General features: G+C 36.4%; 1 protein-coding gene across 10 annotated transcripts in view; it reads left to right on the top strand.

Moving 5' to 3' along the window:
* The window catches only part of CDK14 (cyclin dependent kinase 14), a 721,053-nt gene that overhangs the window by 445,248 nt on the left and 258,170 nt on the right, over positions 1–17,635 (top strand). For all 10 annotated transcript variants that reach the window (XM_077857033.1, XM_077857032.1, XM_077857025.1 and 7 more), the window contains one exon: positions 9,567–9,690. In XM_077857033.1, coding sequence (XP_077713159.1) covers positions 9,567–9,690 — 124 coding nt within the window. The remainder of the gene's footprint in view (positions 1–9,566; positions 9,691–17,635) is intronic.

Raw genomic sequence — 17,635 nt, 5'->3', positions numbered from 1 at the left:
GTTTTCCGAGACAAACGTGATGACCCAGGAGGGAAATTAGCCTGAGTAATAGAGTTATGTACACATTGCCAAAGATTTTTCTGATTTTTTTGGACAGTACAACCTTCATGTGACTAGTCAGTGCATCTTTCATAGATATTTTATCATTAATGTATCCATTCCTATTATTTGAGACCTCTCTGGGAGGATATAGAGAGGCTGATCATTGTATCCAAATGCATTCCATTTGAAATTTATTTTTCTGTGTAATAGCTTATGTATGTGAGCTTTCTCTAAGAGCTTTACACTCGAGATTTATCACCTTTGTCAGTTTTTCAGTCTGCATCTCTCTCTCATTTTTTTATTGTAATTTTATTGTGTTTTTATCTGGAAACCTGTACCTCTCACTCTTCACGTATTTTGCCCATCTCCCTACTCCCCTTCCCTCTGGCAACCACCAATTTCCTGTTTGTGGGTCGGTTTCTGGTTTTTGTTTGCTTGTTTATTTTGTTTAGATTTCCACGTATAAGTGAAATTCAATGGTATTTGCCTTTCTCTGACTGACTTATTTCACATAGCATAATACCCTCTAGGTCCATCCATGTTTTCACCAGTGTCAAAATCTTATTTTTTTTGTGGTTGAGTAATACTCCAGTGTGTGTGTGTGTGTGTGTGTGTGTGTGTGTATACCATTTCTTCTTTACCTGCTATCAGTGGTCACTTGGGTAGCTTCCATATCCTGGCTATTATATATAATGCTGCAGTAAACATAAGGATTCATATATCTTTTTGAATTATTATTTTCATTTTCTTTGGGTTAGTACCCAGTAGTGGAATTATTGGATAACATGACAGTTGCATTGTTAGATTTCTTGAGGACTCTCCATACTTTTTCCTTGGTGGTTCCATCAATTTGCATTCCTACCATCAGTGCACGTGGGTTTCTTTTTCTCCAACACTTCTTATATCTTGTCTTTTTGATTCTAGCCATTCTGATGGGCATGAGGTGATATTTCATTGTGGTTTTGATTTGCATTTCAGTTATAATGAGTGATGTAGAACATCTCCTCATGTGTTTGTTCAACATTTGGATGTCGTCTTTTGAAAAATGTCTATTCAACTCTGCCCATTTTTTAATTGGATTGATTGAGGGGGATTCATGTTGTATAAATTCTTTATATATTTTGAATATTAACCCTTAATCAGATATATTATTTGCAAATATGAGCTTTCATTTCAGTAGGTTGTCTTTTTGTTTTGTTGATGCTTTTCTTTGCTGTGCAGAAGCTTTTTATTTTGGCATAGTCCCAATAGTTTATTTTTGCTTTTGTTTCCCTTGCCTGAGGAGACATATCTAGAAAAATATTTCTGTAGCCAGTGTCAAAGAAATTACTGCTTTCGTTCTCTTCTAGGAATTTTATGGTTTCAGGTCTCACATTTAGGCCTTTAATCCACTTTGAGGTGTAAGGAAGTAGTCCAGCTTCATTCTTTTGCAAATAGCTGTCCAGTTTTTCAAGCACCATTTATTGAAGACACTGTCTTTTATCCACTGTATATACTTGCCTCTTTTTGTCATAGATTAATTGACCATGTAAGCATAGGTTTATTTCTGGGCTCTCTTTCCTTTTTAAAAAAGTTGTATTAGTCTTATCAGTTGATACTAGACACTTCATATTGATTAGTGTTTTAGATGTTACTTAAAGCAGTAAAACCGGGACGCCAGGGTGGCTCAGCAGGGTGTTGAGCATCTGCCTTCAGCTCAGGTTGTGATCCTGGGATCGAGTCCCATATCAGGCTCCCTGTGTGGATCTCTGTTACTTCTTCCTCTGTCTCTGCCTCTCTCTGTGTGTGTCTCATGAATTAAAAAAAATAAAATCTGGGATCCCTGGGTGGCGCAGCGGTTTAGCGCCTACCTTTGGCCCAGGGCGCGATCCTGGAGACCCGGGATCGAATCCCACGTCGGGCTTCCGGTGCATGGAGCCTGCTTCTCCCTCTGCCTATGTCTCTGCCTCTCTCTCTCTCTCTCTCTCTCTGTGTGACTATCATAAATAAATAAAAATTAAAAAAAAAAATAAATAAAATAAAATCTTTTTTAAAAAGGTCGGTAAAACCATCTTAAACTTCATTTATTACCTTCCATTGTGTGTAAAAAAAGAATGACCCTTTAGTTAGAGGAAAGTAGCATACATTTCACAAATTTTAGGCTTTTGACCAACTTTATTAAAGGGAAAGTTCTCATCTCAGCCTTACCAACTTGCTTCATCATATACACAAACCATAATAACTTGGAAACCTACTTACTGTATTAGAGCTTCTTTCAAGGAATTTGACAAAACAAAGATCTTTCAAACCTCATTTGACTCCTTCTAAGTATCCCAGCTCTGGTTCCCGTGGTTTCAATCTACGTGTTCCAGGTGGATGTCTCTGTGCCTCGAACAACACCTTGCTTGATATCTGCCCCTGGGTGGAGGACAGAAGAGAATAGGAGGCCAGCTTCCCTGGTATACTCAAAGATCACAGAACGTGTGCTCAGTCTTTCCCTACAGGAGCTTGCCCAAACACCCAAAATTCTCATTGTTGGAGTTATTCCTCTCCAGTAAATTATCATCTTTAGGAATAAGATATTAAGGGTAAATATCTTAGGGAATATAATTTCAATAACTGTTTCATTATAAATGATAAAGTGTTCTATATCTCAGGACCTTGAGGGAGTGAAACAAAGAAGAGGAAAAGTGAACTGAAGATCTCAAAAAGGATACAAAGCAGCAAGATAAATTAGTCCTGGGACTCAGTTTCCAGGAACTACACCTCTCTGTAGTACATGGCAAAAGACTGTACGTCTACAGCCTGATGGCTGGGCATGGATATTTGTATTTTACACTGTCCCAGTAGCACACATCACATTGTCAAGAGTGTCCACAGTGACACATAATATTGAATATCTGGGTTTTTTTTTTAATTTTTATTTATTTATGATAGTCACACAGAGAGAGAGAGAGATAGGGACAGAGACATAGGCAGAGGGAGAATCAGGCTCCATGCACCAGGAGCCCGACGTGGGATTCGATCCCGGGTCTCCAGGATCGCACCCTGGGCCAAGGCAGGCGCCAAACCGCTGCGCCACCCAGGGATCCTGAATATCTGGGGTTTTATTTTTGTCTCCCTTACATCTCTGTATAGTATTCTAAGAATTCTTTTCGAAAAATTTAACACATGATACTGCAATGGTGTTTTGTAAGATAGATACTATTTAAGATGAATTTTGTACACTGTATTTGAAATTAGGATTCGGTATTTGCATTAGATATTTACACATTTGAGACTCGCCTAAATGGAATGAATCATGATGAATCCTACTGTGGTCTTTAAAAATTAAAGATGACCTAATATTGTAATGAAACCATTATCTGCTGTATATTGTAAAATATTTTGACATTAATCAAATATTTTGTGATCTCAAAGTTTCTAATCATTTTCCATCTCTAGAAAGTTTGATATCTGAGTAATTTCATGCTTGTGTAGCCTTTGGGTTTTTTGAACAATACAGTGTTAAATGTGGGCCATGTTGTTTGAAGTAGTTATTACCCATGTACAGTTTTGGTTTATTTGCCATTGTCATATTTTCCAGCCTTAGATTCACACCATGTATAGCTACTTTAATCAAATAGTACACATACTTTAAAAAAAAAATCAAACAGTACACAAGCAGTACTCTTAATTGTGGGTGTCAGAGCAAGACAAAAATGGGTTCAAATATTAGTATTACATCTTACTTGTTATGTAGCCCTTTGGTCGATTCATTTAATTTTTCTGAGCCTTTGTTTCTTAATCTGTGAAATCAGGATAATAACATTTATCTGGTAGAGGTGTTGGGAGGATTAAATTATCTAAACGAATATAAAACCCTTAGCACAATGTCATCATAAGCACTTAGTAAATGGCAGTTATTATACTTCTTTTATTTGCAGAGTCCCTTCCATTTCTGTTATTCAAAAAATTATGAAATGATATAACATTACAATATGAATGAGTATTAAAGTCATTATCTAAGACTCAATCAGTCATTTTCAAGATGAGAAATTTAAGATCCGAAGATGTTAAACTTGGTTCTCAGGTGGCAAAAAAGTACATTAAGTGTCTTTGTAAGAATTGGTTATATACCGTAAGATATAGTGTCATTGCTAATACTTCTAATAAGCCTCCTATCAGCCCCAAAAGACTCTAGTTATTCCTTAAAGAAAATTGACCCATGAAAATCTGTATGATGTTCCGTGTGCTTAGTCTCATATTAAGTGGAACCACATATGTTAAATAATGCATGCATTTCAGACCATTCATAGATCCTAATGACTGTAAACGTTGAGGTAAAGAATATCTGATCACACCTATAGACTTAGGAAGAGAAGGGAATTAAATCTTGTTGCTTACTGCAAATGCCAATAATTCTTCTGAGTAATAAAACACACTGAGTCCAAAAATGTGTGCCTTTTACCAACTTAAAAAGTTTTGATGAAAGGCCTTACCTTGATTTTTTTTTTAAACCTACTTAAAATCTAAAAAGTTTCATTAGGGAATAGATGAAGTATTAAAGGCTATCCCCAAGAAGTATATACCATGGCACTGAGAATATGAGCAATTTCCTTCCAGGGATGACAAGACAACTGGGCTATAGATAGATCTGCTGCTGGCAAAAATGTCCCTGTTCATCAGATCATTGCTATTTAAGGCATTTTCCCATTGGGGTTTGTACTGCAGAAAGTAAACATATTCAAAATAGAGTATAAATCCTCAGTGATTATATTGAAGAATTTGGAGGAATCTTCTTTTATAAAGTTGAAGAGAATATCCTGAGGTGACACTGTATTTGTAGGAAGACCTTATCTCTACCTAATAGGAAGATGGGAAGAGAGTTTCACATCTGTTGTTAATACTTACCAGCTTTAGTACCTAGAGCCATGTTCTTAACTTCTGAGAGGATTTTAAATAGCAAAAACAAATGCAGGAATCATATACTCATTACATAAGATGCTAATTGAAACTTTCACAAACTTGGATTCAATTACTAAAAGCACTTTCATTATAATGGGTATATATCTCTATTGATCCATGCATTTATCATCAACCTCACTTAAAGTGATGGGGTATAATGGGAAGTTCACAAGTGCTGTGTGATGAGTGGATGACTTTGAGTAAGTTTCTTGTGCCTTTAGAGGTTAGTTTTCTTATTTAAAAGAAAAGAAAAAAATACAGGATGATTGATGGAAAGGATTTAATGATACACGTAAGAGTACTCGGAACAACTTTTCAATTAGAGTAAGTCTTCCATTAGTATCAGTCTTTTCAGTCTCTGAGATTCCATCGGTGTTTACAATTTGTATTAGCAAATACCAAAGATGATTTTTACTCTTTTCTCTGCAGGTGGCCTCTCTTTGGTGATCCTTCTTGTTCTCATAGTGTCTTCTGGTTTTCAAAAGATGCAGTTTAGGGACGCTTGGGTGGTTCAGTTGGTGAGCATCTGCCTTCAGCTCAGGGCATTATCCCAGGGTCTGGGATGGAGTCCCACATCGGGCTCCCTGTGGGGATCCTGCTTCTCCCTTAGCCTAATATCTCTGCCTCTCTCTATATGTCTCTCATGAATACAAATAAATAAATTAATTAAATAATAAATAAATTAATAGAATAGAATAGATAAATAAATTTAAAAAATAAGAGCCAGTGTAGCATGAATTTAAATAATTTTTTGAAAAAGATCAAGTGTAGCTTGTTGTGTGGTGATTTATATAGCCAAATGAAATGGCTTTCTCAAAAATTGATATGAAAGTTAGGTATTTGCCTGCTTGTTTGACAGAAGAGAGTCCCAAGACATGAGTTCTCAAGACATTTCCAAAGACTATTCCATTCTATTTAACTGAGCATGACCACCGCTTCTTCACAGTCTTCCCTCAGCTAGCAGCGCATATTCTTTTAAGCACAGCAAAATATTATTTCTAAAACACCAGCTTTTCTACTGTGTTTAGTGAAGTGTACCGTTGTCCCCCTGCTACCATTACTTTTATGATGGTGACTTGGTAGGGTTATAGTTTCATATACTGTCTTTTCGTTTATTTGGGATTATCTTCTTAATTTATCTAGTGACCTACTTGCCTGGTTGCTTTGATATTTTCCCTCAGGATAGCAAGAGGTCTGTCATCTAACACATCATTTCAACTTATGCATCTAGTGACTGCTCAATTTAGTTTCCTATTAAAATTTTATGTGTGATGAATTCTGTGTTCAGAGGGACAAGATTCCTGTGATTTATCCCTTCCACAGGCTGCTCTTTATATTATGGAAGGATCAACTCTACATTTTTTTTTTTTTTTGAAATTTTAGTTAGACCCTCCCTCCTCTGTGTCTTCAGTACACTGAGTTTGTGTTGCTGTTACAGTGCAGACTTCTTGAAGTGGTAGCCATCCGTTGTGTGTCTCCCATTTCCAATGAACTGTGAGTTTCTGGAATCCAAGGACTACATATAACCTCGTATTCATCTTTGCAACCCTCTTGCATGACAGCACCTGGCATGGCATATGGTTGGCACTTAATAAATCCTGAATGAATTCATTCTATGGAGATTTGTTCTGACTTAACTTTGTGTATTGCTTGAAGAGCTAAAATTTGTTTGGGCTATAACCATGTTTGGGGCTGTATTTGTCATGTCTGGGCTTCATTTGTCATGTATACAATTGTAATCGGAGTGTGTACTCCCATCCTTCCCTGACACCAATATTCTTAATCTCCTTTAATATGATATCCAATTTGAATAGCTTTTGTATTAGCAGGAGGATTATATATTTTCACTAATTAGTAAAGATATTAAAAAAAGAGCCTTTTAGGAATGCCTGATTTACCCACTTCTACCCTGGTGCTTAGAAAATCCCATTGCATTGTTTCCTATGTGTTATTTTTGTATCTGCTTCATCCAAATGTCTCAAAGTTCAGTTCAGTATTCACAGTACTGATATAGGAATATAAGCTGTGTACCCAGGTTAGGAAGATAGTTAAGGCACACAATCTGTGAGGGCCAGGATGATAGCATATGTGGTAGACATGTACAGAGGCTGCCCTGGGTGCACAGAGGGGGAGCACTGACGCACGCCCTGTAGAGGGAGTGAAGGTTGAGGAGGTGGTCACAGTAGTAGGCTCCAGGGAAGAACAGTTCTTGAGATGAGACCTGGAGAATCACACAGGCAATGGGGAGAGGGGGCTTCTTTTTCAGAAAAGAGGCAAAAATAAAGGTAAAGGCGTGAAGAGCGCTGTGCTTGGTGTGTGGGGGTGGGTGAGATTACTTGAAGTCAGGGAGCGTAGGATGATGAAGTCTGAGCACCCAGCTGGCAGCAGGGCTCACTTAGTAGCCATGAAGGCTTTGGTATTATCTGCCTAGCCTTGATCCTGTATTGGAGGAAGCAGCTTCTATGTCCACATCTTGTCTACTTGTGTTGATGTCTGGCCAAGATTCCTATAGTGAAGTGGTTAAGACCATGAACTTTGGAATCAAACTGCCGGGGTTTGAGACCTGGTTCTGCCACTTAATTGCTGTACAACTTTGAGAAGTTGTGGTTAGTTCCCCCATCACGAACACAGAGATCACAGTAGTACCTCTTTCACTAATGCTGTTACAGAGATTAAATGAGGTTGTATTCTGTGATACATCCACAGAACAGCAATTGGCCTTTGGTGTGTATTAAACTAAAATTCATGGCCACAGTTAAATAGACAGTCACATTCTGATAAGTCTCCGACTTCTGTACTTTTCAGAAGGCTAAAACTTTCTTTCCACAATCCATTTTTTTAAAATCAAGGTGGTTATGTGGTCTACTCTTGCCTTCTGTTTTTAAGCTTTTGAAGGCACATGGTAGCTTTATTTGCTCACCTCCTCCCTTCTATACTGAAGGAATATGGATTTTCTTAGAAATTGTAAGCTTTAGTCTTTGGGGTGGGAGGGGTATTAGGAGGAAAGAATGAAGCTGGAAGCTGCTGGTGATGGTGTTAAGTCTCTCCATCTGCTACACAGGAAGGATTGAGAGGAGGAGTCTAGAGAGACATTTGCTTCCTGAGGTTCTTGAGCCACTCATTTAATCTAGGCTAACACAGAACAAACAGGCTTTTCCTTTGTGATGCTTAGATTCTGAAATAATGATTGTAGGTTTTTGCTGCTCCATGGCATGTCATCACATACAAAGATTCTGAAATGCATTTGTCTTCCTGTGATTTCAAGGTATCTACCCTGTAAAAAGTTTACTTGACTTTTGTAGCTGCACCTGCCCCACTCTCCACTCCTGTTAGTTGGAAATTTTCCAGAGATGCTAGCTTCCAGGGCCCTTGAGGAGTTTGCCAATCTCTTCCATTTAAATATTCTGGAATCCTTATATCATCCGTCTTGGACAACTAACTCATTTCACATTTCCCTGAAACTGCTTTTTGTCACTAGCTAATTATATAGACTCGAATACCGAAGGCACTTAAAACATTTGTTTTTATTTTTGTTTTAAAAGATTGATTTCTAAAAACTAGAAATTATTAGGATTATTTTGTGAAGTGAAATGTTTTGAAGTATTTCCTTTTTCAGGGAGCCTGGGTGGCTCAGTCTGTTAAGTGTACAATTCTTGATCTCAGCTCAAGTCTCCTTCTCAGGGTCATGAGTTCAAGCCCCACATTGGGCTCCCTGATGGGCATGGAGCCTGCAATAAATAAATTAAATTAAAATAAAACAAAATAAAATAAAATAAAATATTTCCTTTTTCATAAACAGAATATTGGAAACCCTTGAAAATCACATTATATTATTATCAAAAAATATTGGATATAATCCAATATGAAACTAAACATAGAAAACCATCAATCATTTCCTAAAAATATTTATTCGAAAATATTGCTCTTCAATTCTTGGTTGCTCTGTTTTTGGTTTCCTTTCAGATGGGTCTGCTCTGTAATCAGTAAAGGTGCGTGTCTGTCTTTAGGCGACAGCCTAATCTCTGTGGCCATATGTGCAAAAGCATTATAATTACAATGTAGTATTAATTGGGCCATGTGACTGTTTTGTTTTAATTATTGAAATCATCTTATCTTTCCATTCCTTAAATCATGTTAATGGGTGAATCATTGGGTAACATGTTTATGTCATTTCTATGGAATTGAATATGTGCACATTTACATAAACTTGGCAAAAAAATTCTGCTTTATTTGATAAAGTTATGGATAGATTTTTTCCCCTCTGTCTCCAGCATCAATGTAAGCCTGAGGAAATCAGGTATTAAAATGAATTGATTCTTTACATTTTGCCTAATTTATAGAATGCAGATTGGATTATAGATTTCTGGCTGAGGAGGGCACTCTGGGTTGACATAATAAGTTGGTAGAAAATTCCAGATTTACTTGTTAACTAAACTAGGGATTTCCATACCTTTATGTATGTTCTCTTTAAGCAATTTGGGTAGGAAATTTAGTGATGGGTACCCATTTTTGCTAAATACAAGTACTAGGCAGATTGTATATAGAAACTGGCATTTATCTGTGTTCAGATTTTAACTCTTGTCTCCCTATTTTTTCAGTTGTTTTTATTTCAGTTGCTGCGAGGGCTGTCTTACATCCACCAGCGTTATATTTTGCACAGAGACCTGAAACCACAGAACCTTCTGATCAGTGACACGGGGGAGTTAAAGCTGGCAGATTTCGGTAGGAAAGCAGTTAATTACCAGTCTATTTTGTCACACTGTGAGAATGCCAGGCAGATGGTGGCATTGCATTTGTTTAGGTGTGCTTCTGTCATTATAGATCATGGTAAAAATTTTTTGAGGATTGAAGGAATTTTTTTTTAGTGATCAACATCATGCTTCATGGATTTTTTAAAAATTGACGCTGCTCTTTAGAGTCTTGAATAATCATAAGCATAAATCAGATCTCATATATTTCTAAAGGAAAAGTCAGTCAAATTTTTAGCATAAAATATATTGAAAGAAACCTAATTTTGTTCACCTTTTATCATGCAAATGTCAAATATTTTCAAAAAATAGGAGGAGAGTGTAAGGAAAACTCATTCCCCATCACCTGCTTCAACAATAATCAATCTATTGTCAGACTTAAAGAAACCTTAATTTAAGCCTCTGGACTTTAGGAGGCATCACAAAATGTATTCAATACATATATTCAATAATACATATTGCCCTACCATTTTAATAATTTAAAAATCTAGGGCCAGTGTTATGTTTTTCAGAAATGACTGTTTCAGGAATTCTCAATAACTTTACAGAAGTAGACACTGATTCTGACTGAAAAGTTGTAATTTTCAGTTATAAGTCATCCATCCCTTAAAGTTTTCAGGTTGGCCTCTTCCAGCTTTGAAGCTTTCCTCCAGACTCTGTTGAGTACACAGATGGGGGCAAAATTGTATCATCCCTGCTAGCTCTCCTCCCTTCATCAAGTGTGACATCCCTGCATTGCCTGGGCTATGTCACAGCAGAGAGGGTGCCGAGTTGATTCCCAGCACCAAGGGATGCTGATGGCAGCATGATATGTTGACATTGCATTGCCTCAATTATTTTTGAATACATATTCTGATTAGAAATTTGTTCCATTAAGAATGGAATGGAAATATTACCCTTGGGACATAAACATGCCTGAGGTTGAGATACAGGTTTTTCCTGAAATATGATTATCTTTTCCCACCCCACCTTCCAATAAATAAAAGAGCAAGAAATGTTTATTTCTTATTTCAAGGTTAGTGAACTGTTCAGTACCTTTGGAATGAATATACTCTGTTGGGTTTTATATATTCTTTCCTCCTAAAATTGAAATAGAACAAAAGTTAGCATAACGAATATATATTGCAAAAGTGTCATTTCTTCTCATCTAGTTGGCAGAAATGATGAAACTCTGTGTATGTATGTGTGTGGTTTATTGCAGATTTTAGCATCAAAATAATACTAGGTGCCAGACATAAAATCTTTCAATTACAGAGTAGAAAATAATGGAAGAGTAGGTGGGTGGAGGAGAGATTTATAGTTCTTCAAATTTAGGGTTATTGGATTTGCTGTGAGCATATTTTGTAGTTTGTCAATATCAGTAAATTAATAAGGTTTTATAGTGGTTTTCTTCTGGTGTATTAATATATTATAAGGTATATGTTGGAGTAAGTAGTTGCATTGAACATATAATTCTATTGAACATGGTTTTCTTGTATATTTATAAAATATATTTTACAAAGTTGATTTTGTTTATGTATCCAAGGGTATAATGTGATTATATATAAATGATTACTGGGGATTGTTTTTTAATTTTATGGCAACATCTTTATTATAATTGTCAGGTAAATTCATCCTAAAAGATTCATTTGGATCTTTAAAACAGATACGTTATAATTTTAGGTTCAGAAATAAATTGAAATTCAGTTTTAAAAGGCTTAGGAAGTGTTTTAGAAAATTAGAAAATTTAGAGATATTCAGAGCAAATGTTTCCTTGTTTCTTTTCCTAGTACTTTCCCCTCCTCCTCTACACTTATCTTTTGCAAAACATATTGTTTTATAAACAGTTTTCACCTAAGAATATGCCATGCACAATTTTTCATATTGTTAAACATGAAAAAAAAAATCATTTCTAACAGCTAGATTTTTCCTTTAATGGCGCAAACCTCATCCATTTATTCAGTTCCTTATCAATGAAAATTTTAGTGCTTGCTAAATTTTGCTGTCAACTGCAGTCCTGCACTGAACGTCCTTGGAGAGGAAGCTGTGTGTGCTGCTGTGGCAGTGTCAGTATTCTGAAGCGTGTGATTCCTTGCACCAGACTGCTCTGCAGAAAGGTTGTGCCATGCACCTTCCCCTCAGTGTCACAGATTGAGTCTTCTTGCCTGAAACACACCCTTGGCATGCATCCTGTGCACAAAGTGTAATGAGCAAGACTCATCCACCAACTGACAATTTCCCCCCAATTAATTGTGCATTATTTTTGTCTTTTAATTTAAGACATGCAATTAGCTGTGATTTACTGCACTTGGGCACGTGTTAATGTCTGAGCTGAAGGAAGCACAGTAGAAGCTGTGGAGAAGCTAGACAGTCAAAATGGGGTGCTTCCAGGCAGCAGAACAATTAGAAACACTAGGTCTTAATTCAGACTTTGATGTATAAAGAGCTTTAGAAGCAGTTCTTTTGTCCTACCTTTTTTTTTCTTATGTGAAAATTGATTAAAAGAGACAAATGAAGTCTGTCTGAGTATAGGTCCCATATTTTAAATGTTACTATTTTTTATTAGAAAAACTGCTTGGGGAGCAGGGGGAAACACTAGAATTTATTGAATTTAATCTGTGTGCCAGACACTTAGAAATTCTTGTTTCCTTGTCTCTTGAATCTAGTAAGGTATAGTAATGCATATTTTTCAGAGAGACCTGAGTTCACAGAGGCCTGATCACTCAGGTAAATGGTTGCAAAACTGGGATTCAGATGCTTGATCCATATCTTTGACTCTCAGGTAGCCCAGTCTTCTTTGTATTTATACACATGGATGCTTTACCTTATAGAGTTGCCTAATTTTCTAGTAAATTATTGATTGTGTATATGCATTCTAGTACATCATTGGTCATTATATGTATTTTCTACATACAACAAATATGACACACTATAATATAAAAAGGAAAATATACTTCATGGTTTAAAGAACATTTTGTCATTTGACTAATTCAATAGTAATGGGTGAGGCCAATGTTAGTATTATGGAGAGTGTACCTGCTAGACAAGGTAAACCAGAGGATCATGTATTATTTGTAGACCCATTCAGATTTAAGTGGATTTCAGTTCTGAATTCCAGCTACACACAAAAAATGCTGTAACTACTTTTTTTTCCCTTGTAAGCAGTCATATTTAAGTGCTTCTTTGGGTCTTATTTTCTGTATTCATTTTGAATAAGTAAATTCTATGTGATTTAGAATCATTATGGCTTTCCTAAGACCGAGGTTTGTCTTGCCTGTATATAATAAAATAATAATAAAATTGTGTAGAGGTATTCAGACTCATTTCTAAAAAAGGGTTCATCTTTATATTATCTGCATGAAAAAACTTATTTCAGATCCCTCCTCCAGCCTGTGTTTTCACCACTCTGCTGCTCCTTGCCTAACTGTGGTACAACTGAACCCCAAACACATTCCCACATCGGAGCCTCTTTTTACTTAGCCCTTTGCCTAGAATATTTTTCTTGCTTCTCACATGGCTACCTCCTTCTAATCAAAGAGATCATAGATCATCTATCACCTGTTTAAAAATAGAACCTTTCCCATTACTATCATCCAGTTTAACTTCCTCAGTAGCACTGAAATGATTTCGTTCATTTGTTCATCTGTTTAGTTTTTTTATTACATTACTTGATTGTAAGTTTTGTGAGGGCAGAGACTTGGCTTGTCTTTCTCTCTCTTATCTGTGCTGTGTGTCCAGAACAATGCTTAGCACGAGTAGACATTCAGCAAATATTGGTTGAATGAATTAAAAATATGTGTGACTAAATTATTAGCATAAAGACTAAGACCCACGGAGGTGCCTCAGTGGCTCAGTTGGTTATGCATCTGCCTTCTGCTCAGGTCATGGTCTCAAGAGTCCTGGGGATTGAGCCCCACAGTGTATCTGGCTCAGCCGGGGGCTTGCTTCTCCCTCCCTCTGTCTGCTGCGCCCCCCTACCCGCCCCCCCCCCGACCCCGCTTGTGTTCTCTCTCTCCTCCTCACAAATAAATAAAATCTTAAAAAAAAAAAAAAAAAGACTAACACCCACCTAAATTTCTAATTTCTGCTGATTTGCTTTGGTAAACCAGCAGTTTACAAACTAATATTCTCTTTATCAGTGCTCCCTTGGCTGGGCACAGTCAAAAGTTAAAGACTTTTGATAGTGTTGGAACCTCAGGTTTGCTTTGAAGCTCTTACACATAGGCCCTACACACCTGCTTGGTATTTACTATGTTTGTAACATTGGGCTGCAAAAACAAACGTCACTGAGTGAATGTAAACATGCACAAAAGGTGTTTAAGATTTGAAGCTCCTACTCTGCAGGCCTTAAATGATCATCTAGTTATGCTGTTGTTATGGGCCGAATGTGTTGAACATTGCATTAGGAGAGCTGGTTGTGTCTGTTAACTAGCCTGCGACTTTGAAGATGTCATTTATCCTTTCTGACCCTTAGGCTCCTCACCTGAAAACTGAGAGCATTGAACAAGTACTTTCCCAGATCCTTTCCCATGCTGCTTTTTGTACATTGTACATCTCTAAAATTATTAATTTATTTTCTAATAACCAGATATTTTCTGGTGATTAAAAATCGGTCTGTTGCATCTGGAATCGGTACTATACCATCCCTCCCTTGAATCTAAATGTCTTTTTATTCTGTCTTCTGGAAATTCAAATAGATGAGAGCCACACATTTGTAATAGGCACTGAGATCGCATGAAAAGAAAATTATTGAAGTATGACAAGTAAATGCATAAATAAATTCACCAAGAAATTAATGTTCATTTGCAGTATAATAGTATGAAACTTAAGGGTATATTTCCATGTAGATGAGATTAAGACAAAATAGATAAACCTGTAGAATTGTGCTTTCCTGCAATCCCTGCAAGACAAGGATGGGGTCATCCATATTTCCCAGCTGTTCTCCCACTGTTTTAAAGGATCATGTCAAGCTATATGGAAAGACAGTTGGGCTGAATTTGTCCCTGAAAAATAGAGACCATGAGGACTCTGTCATATAAGCACATGAGCTTTGGTTTATATATTTTTCAGTGACTTTTTTAATGCAGGAACCGTGTTTAAATGGCTCCATTGTTTTAATCAAGTAAAATTGGACAGGTCTCTTTCCCGCCAAAGGTCTAAAATATTACCTTCCTAATGTTGGTAGTTTCCTCCTCCAGGCTGTTCCCTGTTCCCTGTTCCCTGTCTTGATTTAAGAAAGGAAATTATTGTAAATCACATTTTAGATTAATTTGCGGAACACACTAGAGATGTAACTCTACAGAGGCCATGGCGAGTACAGGGTTTGTTTGTAATGTGCCTCTCAGAATTCGGTAGGGAATAGTGGAAAACACAAGGAAATCAGCTGCTTTCAGATGCAGAGTAGAGTCTGTAGAGTCTGTCAGTTTGATAAATAGAATATCTCTGAATAAATGCCTGTTAGTCCCCAAAGTATAGACCTTTAACTATTTTTTTATCATTAGCATATAAAATTCACCATGGAAGCCATAGTTACCAATTCAAGGTTAGATATAACTTAGCCCATTTGTTTGGCCTGTAGGCTTCAATTTTACCGTATCTTTGTTTCAGAATATATTTTCTATTAGCAGAATTAACTATATTTTCCGTAAGATGTCACTCTACTTTTAGAAGGCTTTCTCAGCAGTTTAACACCTGAGCAGTTTTAATGCAAAGTTCAGGCAGTTGTTTTCATAGACATCTGAAAACTGAAGAATATTTTCAAAGGAATTGATGCTGTGGTTTGAGCCAAAGAAAGGTCTATTTTTCCCTAATTTTTCTAAACTTCATTAAAACTCCAAACTAAAATGTACATATCTGAAAATCTATCAGATTATCAAGACAACATGTTAGAAATAATTTTGATCAACATGTGAACTAGACAGTTATTGTAAAGATGTGGTCACGCTTTTGAAAAGGAATGCTGATACTTAAAATTGTCTTCTCTCTGATCATAAAATCATCACTTAGCTTCATTATTTAAATCTTTTTTTAATATCCCACTCCTCCCTTCAAAAGTTTTCTCACATTCAAGGGGGATGATGATGACAATGATGGTAACATTTAATTACATTGTTTTTCTGTTTTGTCTTATCACAGTGTGACTTCTCCCAGCTATGCGAAGATGCTAATACATGAGAGATTTTGTTCTCCTTTTAAATAGACTTTATGTTTTAGACCAGTTGTAGATGCACAGTAAAAAAAAAAATTTTTTTTTAAAGATTTTATTCATTTATTCATGAGAGACACAGACAGAGGGAGAAGCAGGCTTCCTCTGTGCAGGGAGCCCGATGTTGGACTTGATCCCAGGTCTCCAGGATCACACCCCGACCTGAAGGCGGCCCTAAACCACTGAGCCACCCGGGCTGCCCGATGCACATAAAAATTGAGCAGTAATTTAAAAAAAAAAAAATTGAGCAGTAATTATACAGAATTCACATGTACTCCCTGCCCCCACACATGCATGTCATTATCAACATCCCTCCACCAGAATGTACATTTGTGACCATTGATGAACCCACTCTGATATGTCAATACCACCTAAAATCTGTAGTTTATATTAGGGTCACTCTTGGTGTTGTACATTCTGTGGGTTTTGACAAATTATAATGATGTATTTGCCATTATAGTATCAAGTTTATAGACAAGTTTCACTGTCCTAAAAATCCTCTAAAAAACTCATCTATATGGGCTTTTTAAAAGCTGTAAATGGAAACAAGAAGGAATTATATGAATTGCAACTCATATGCATATTCTACTCTGTCTGTGAGAAACCTCTCTGTTCAGTCACCATAAAGCAGACTGAAGCAGTGTGGATGGGGGTTGATTGCTAAGAATGGCAGCTTCCAACTCCATGGAAATGAGGAAATTCAAAAGAACGTTAGTTCGTTTTTAGCCAAATCATGCATGTGAGGTAATAAGACATCTTAAAATGCAAAACAGACTGCTACAAATAGGGCTGATCGTCTCATTCTCCACCGTGGATGGAAACCTTCTGGGCAAAGGGATTTCAATATGCGAAGCTATTATGTTTCTTTTTCCTTTTTCTTTTCTTTTCTTTTCTTTTCTTTTCTTTTCTTTTCTTTTCTTTTCTTTTTTTTCTTTTCTTTCTTTTCTTTTCTTTTCTTTTCTTTTCTTTTCTTTTCTTTTCTTTTCTTTTTTCTTTTCTTTTCTTTTCTTTTCTTTTCTTTCTTTCTTTCTTTTTTTACTATACAATATGAGGGTAGAATTGTTGGCAGTAAATCAGATAAGTGATGAAGGATCTGAGTTGAAATACACTAATGTGTTTTTAGAAAAAATCTGCATGTAGAATGGCTGCAACACTAAATGCTGGCAGTGATGACCAGAATGAAAGAATTTTAGGTGATTAGCAAGAGTGGCAGTGAAACAAACCTTAGACTCATGTAACACTCCCATGCCATTCAGGACAATAGTGCTTTCACTTGAACCTGAGTTTTGTTAACCTATACATAAGTGTTAAAAGTTGTTTAGAATTTAACAATTCACTGATGTCCCTTATTCGTGGATCTTCCTCTGACTCTAGCTCTTTACCTTCCAAGAAGCCACATTTTAAAATGCGGCCAAAACCAGACTCCACTGATACATATGTCAACAGGCCCAATTTATACTGAAATGTTGATGACTGTGAGTCATTGTAGTCTGAATCACATGTTTTCTAAAATTTTTACTGGGGAGCTAAAGAAACTGGCTACTGTGGAAAATCTGAGATACACTGTAAATTCTAAAGGTTAGACACACTTAAAAAAACTTGTAATTTGGATGTTTTTTTCTTACCTTAATACTATCAGTTCAATATTAGTTTGCTTTTCCTCTTTTGTTTTCTAAGGTTTTTAAAATGCTATCTATGTTGGTTTTACTTTTTGAGTAATGCGTATTTATATGAA

Source organism: Canis aureus, chromosome 18, assembly GCF_053574225.1.
Source record: "Canis aureus isolate CA01 chromosome 18, VMU_Caureus_v.1.0, whole genome shotgun sequence".
NCBI lineage: Eukaryota > Metazoa > Chordata > Mammalia > Carnivora > Canidae > Canis > Canis aureus.
This window is presented reverse-complemented; position numbering and strand designations above follow the sequence as displayed.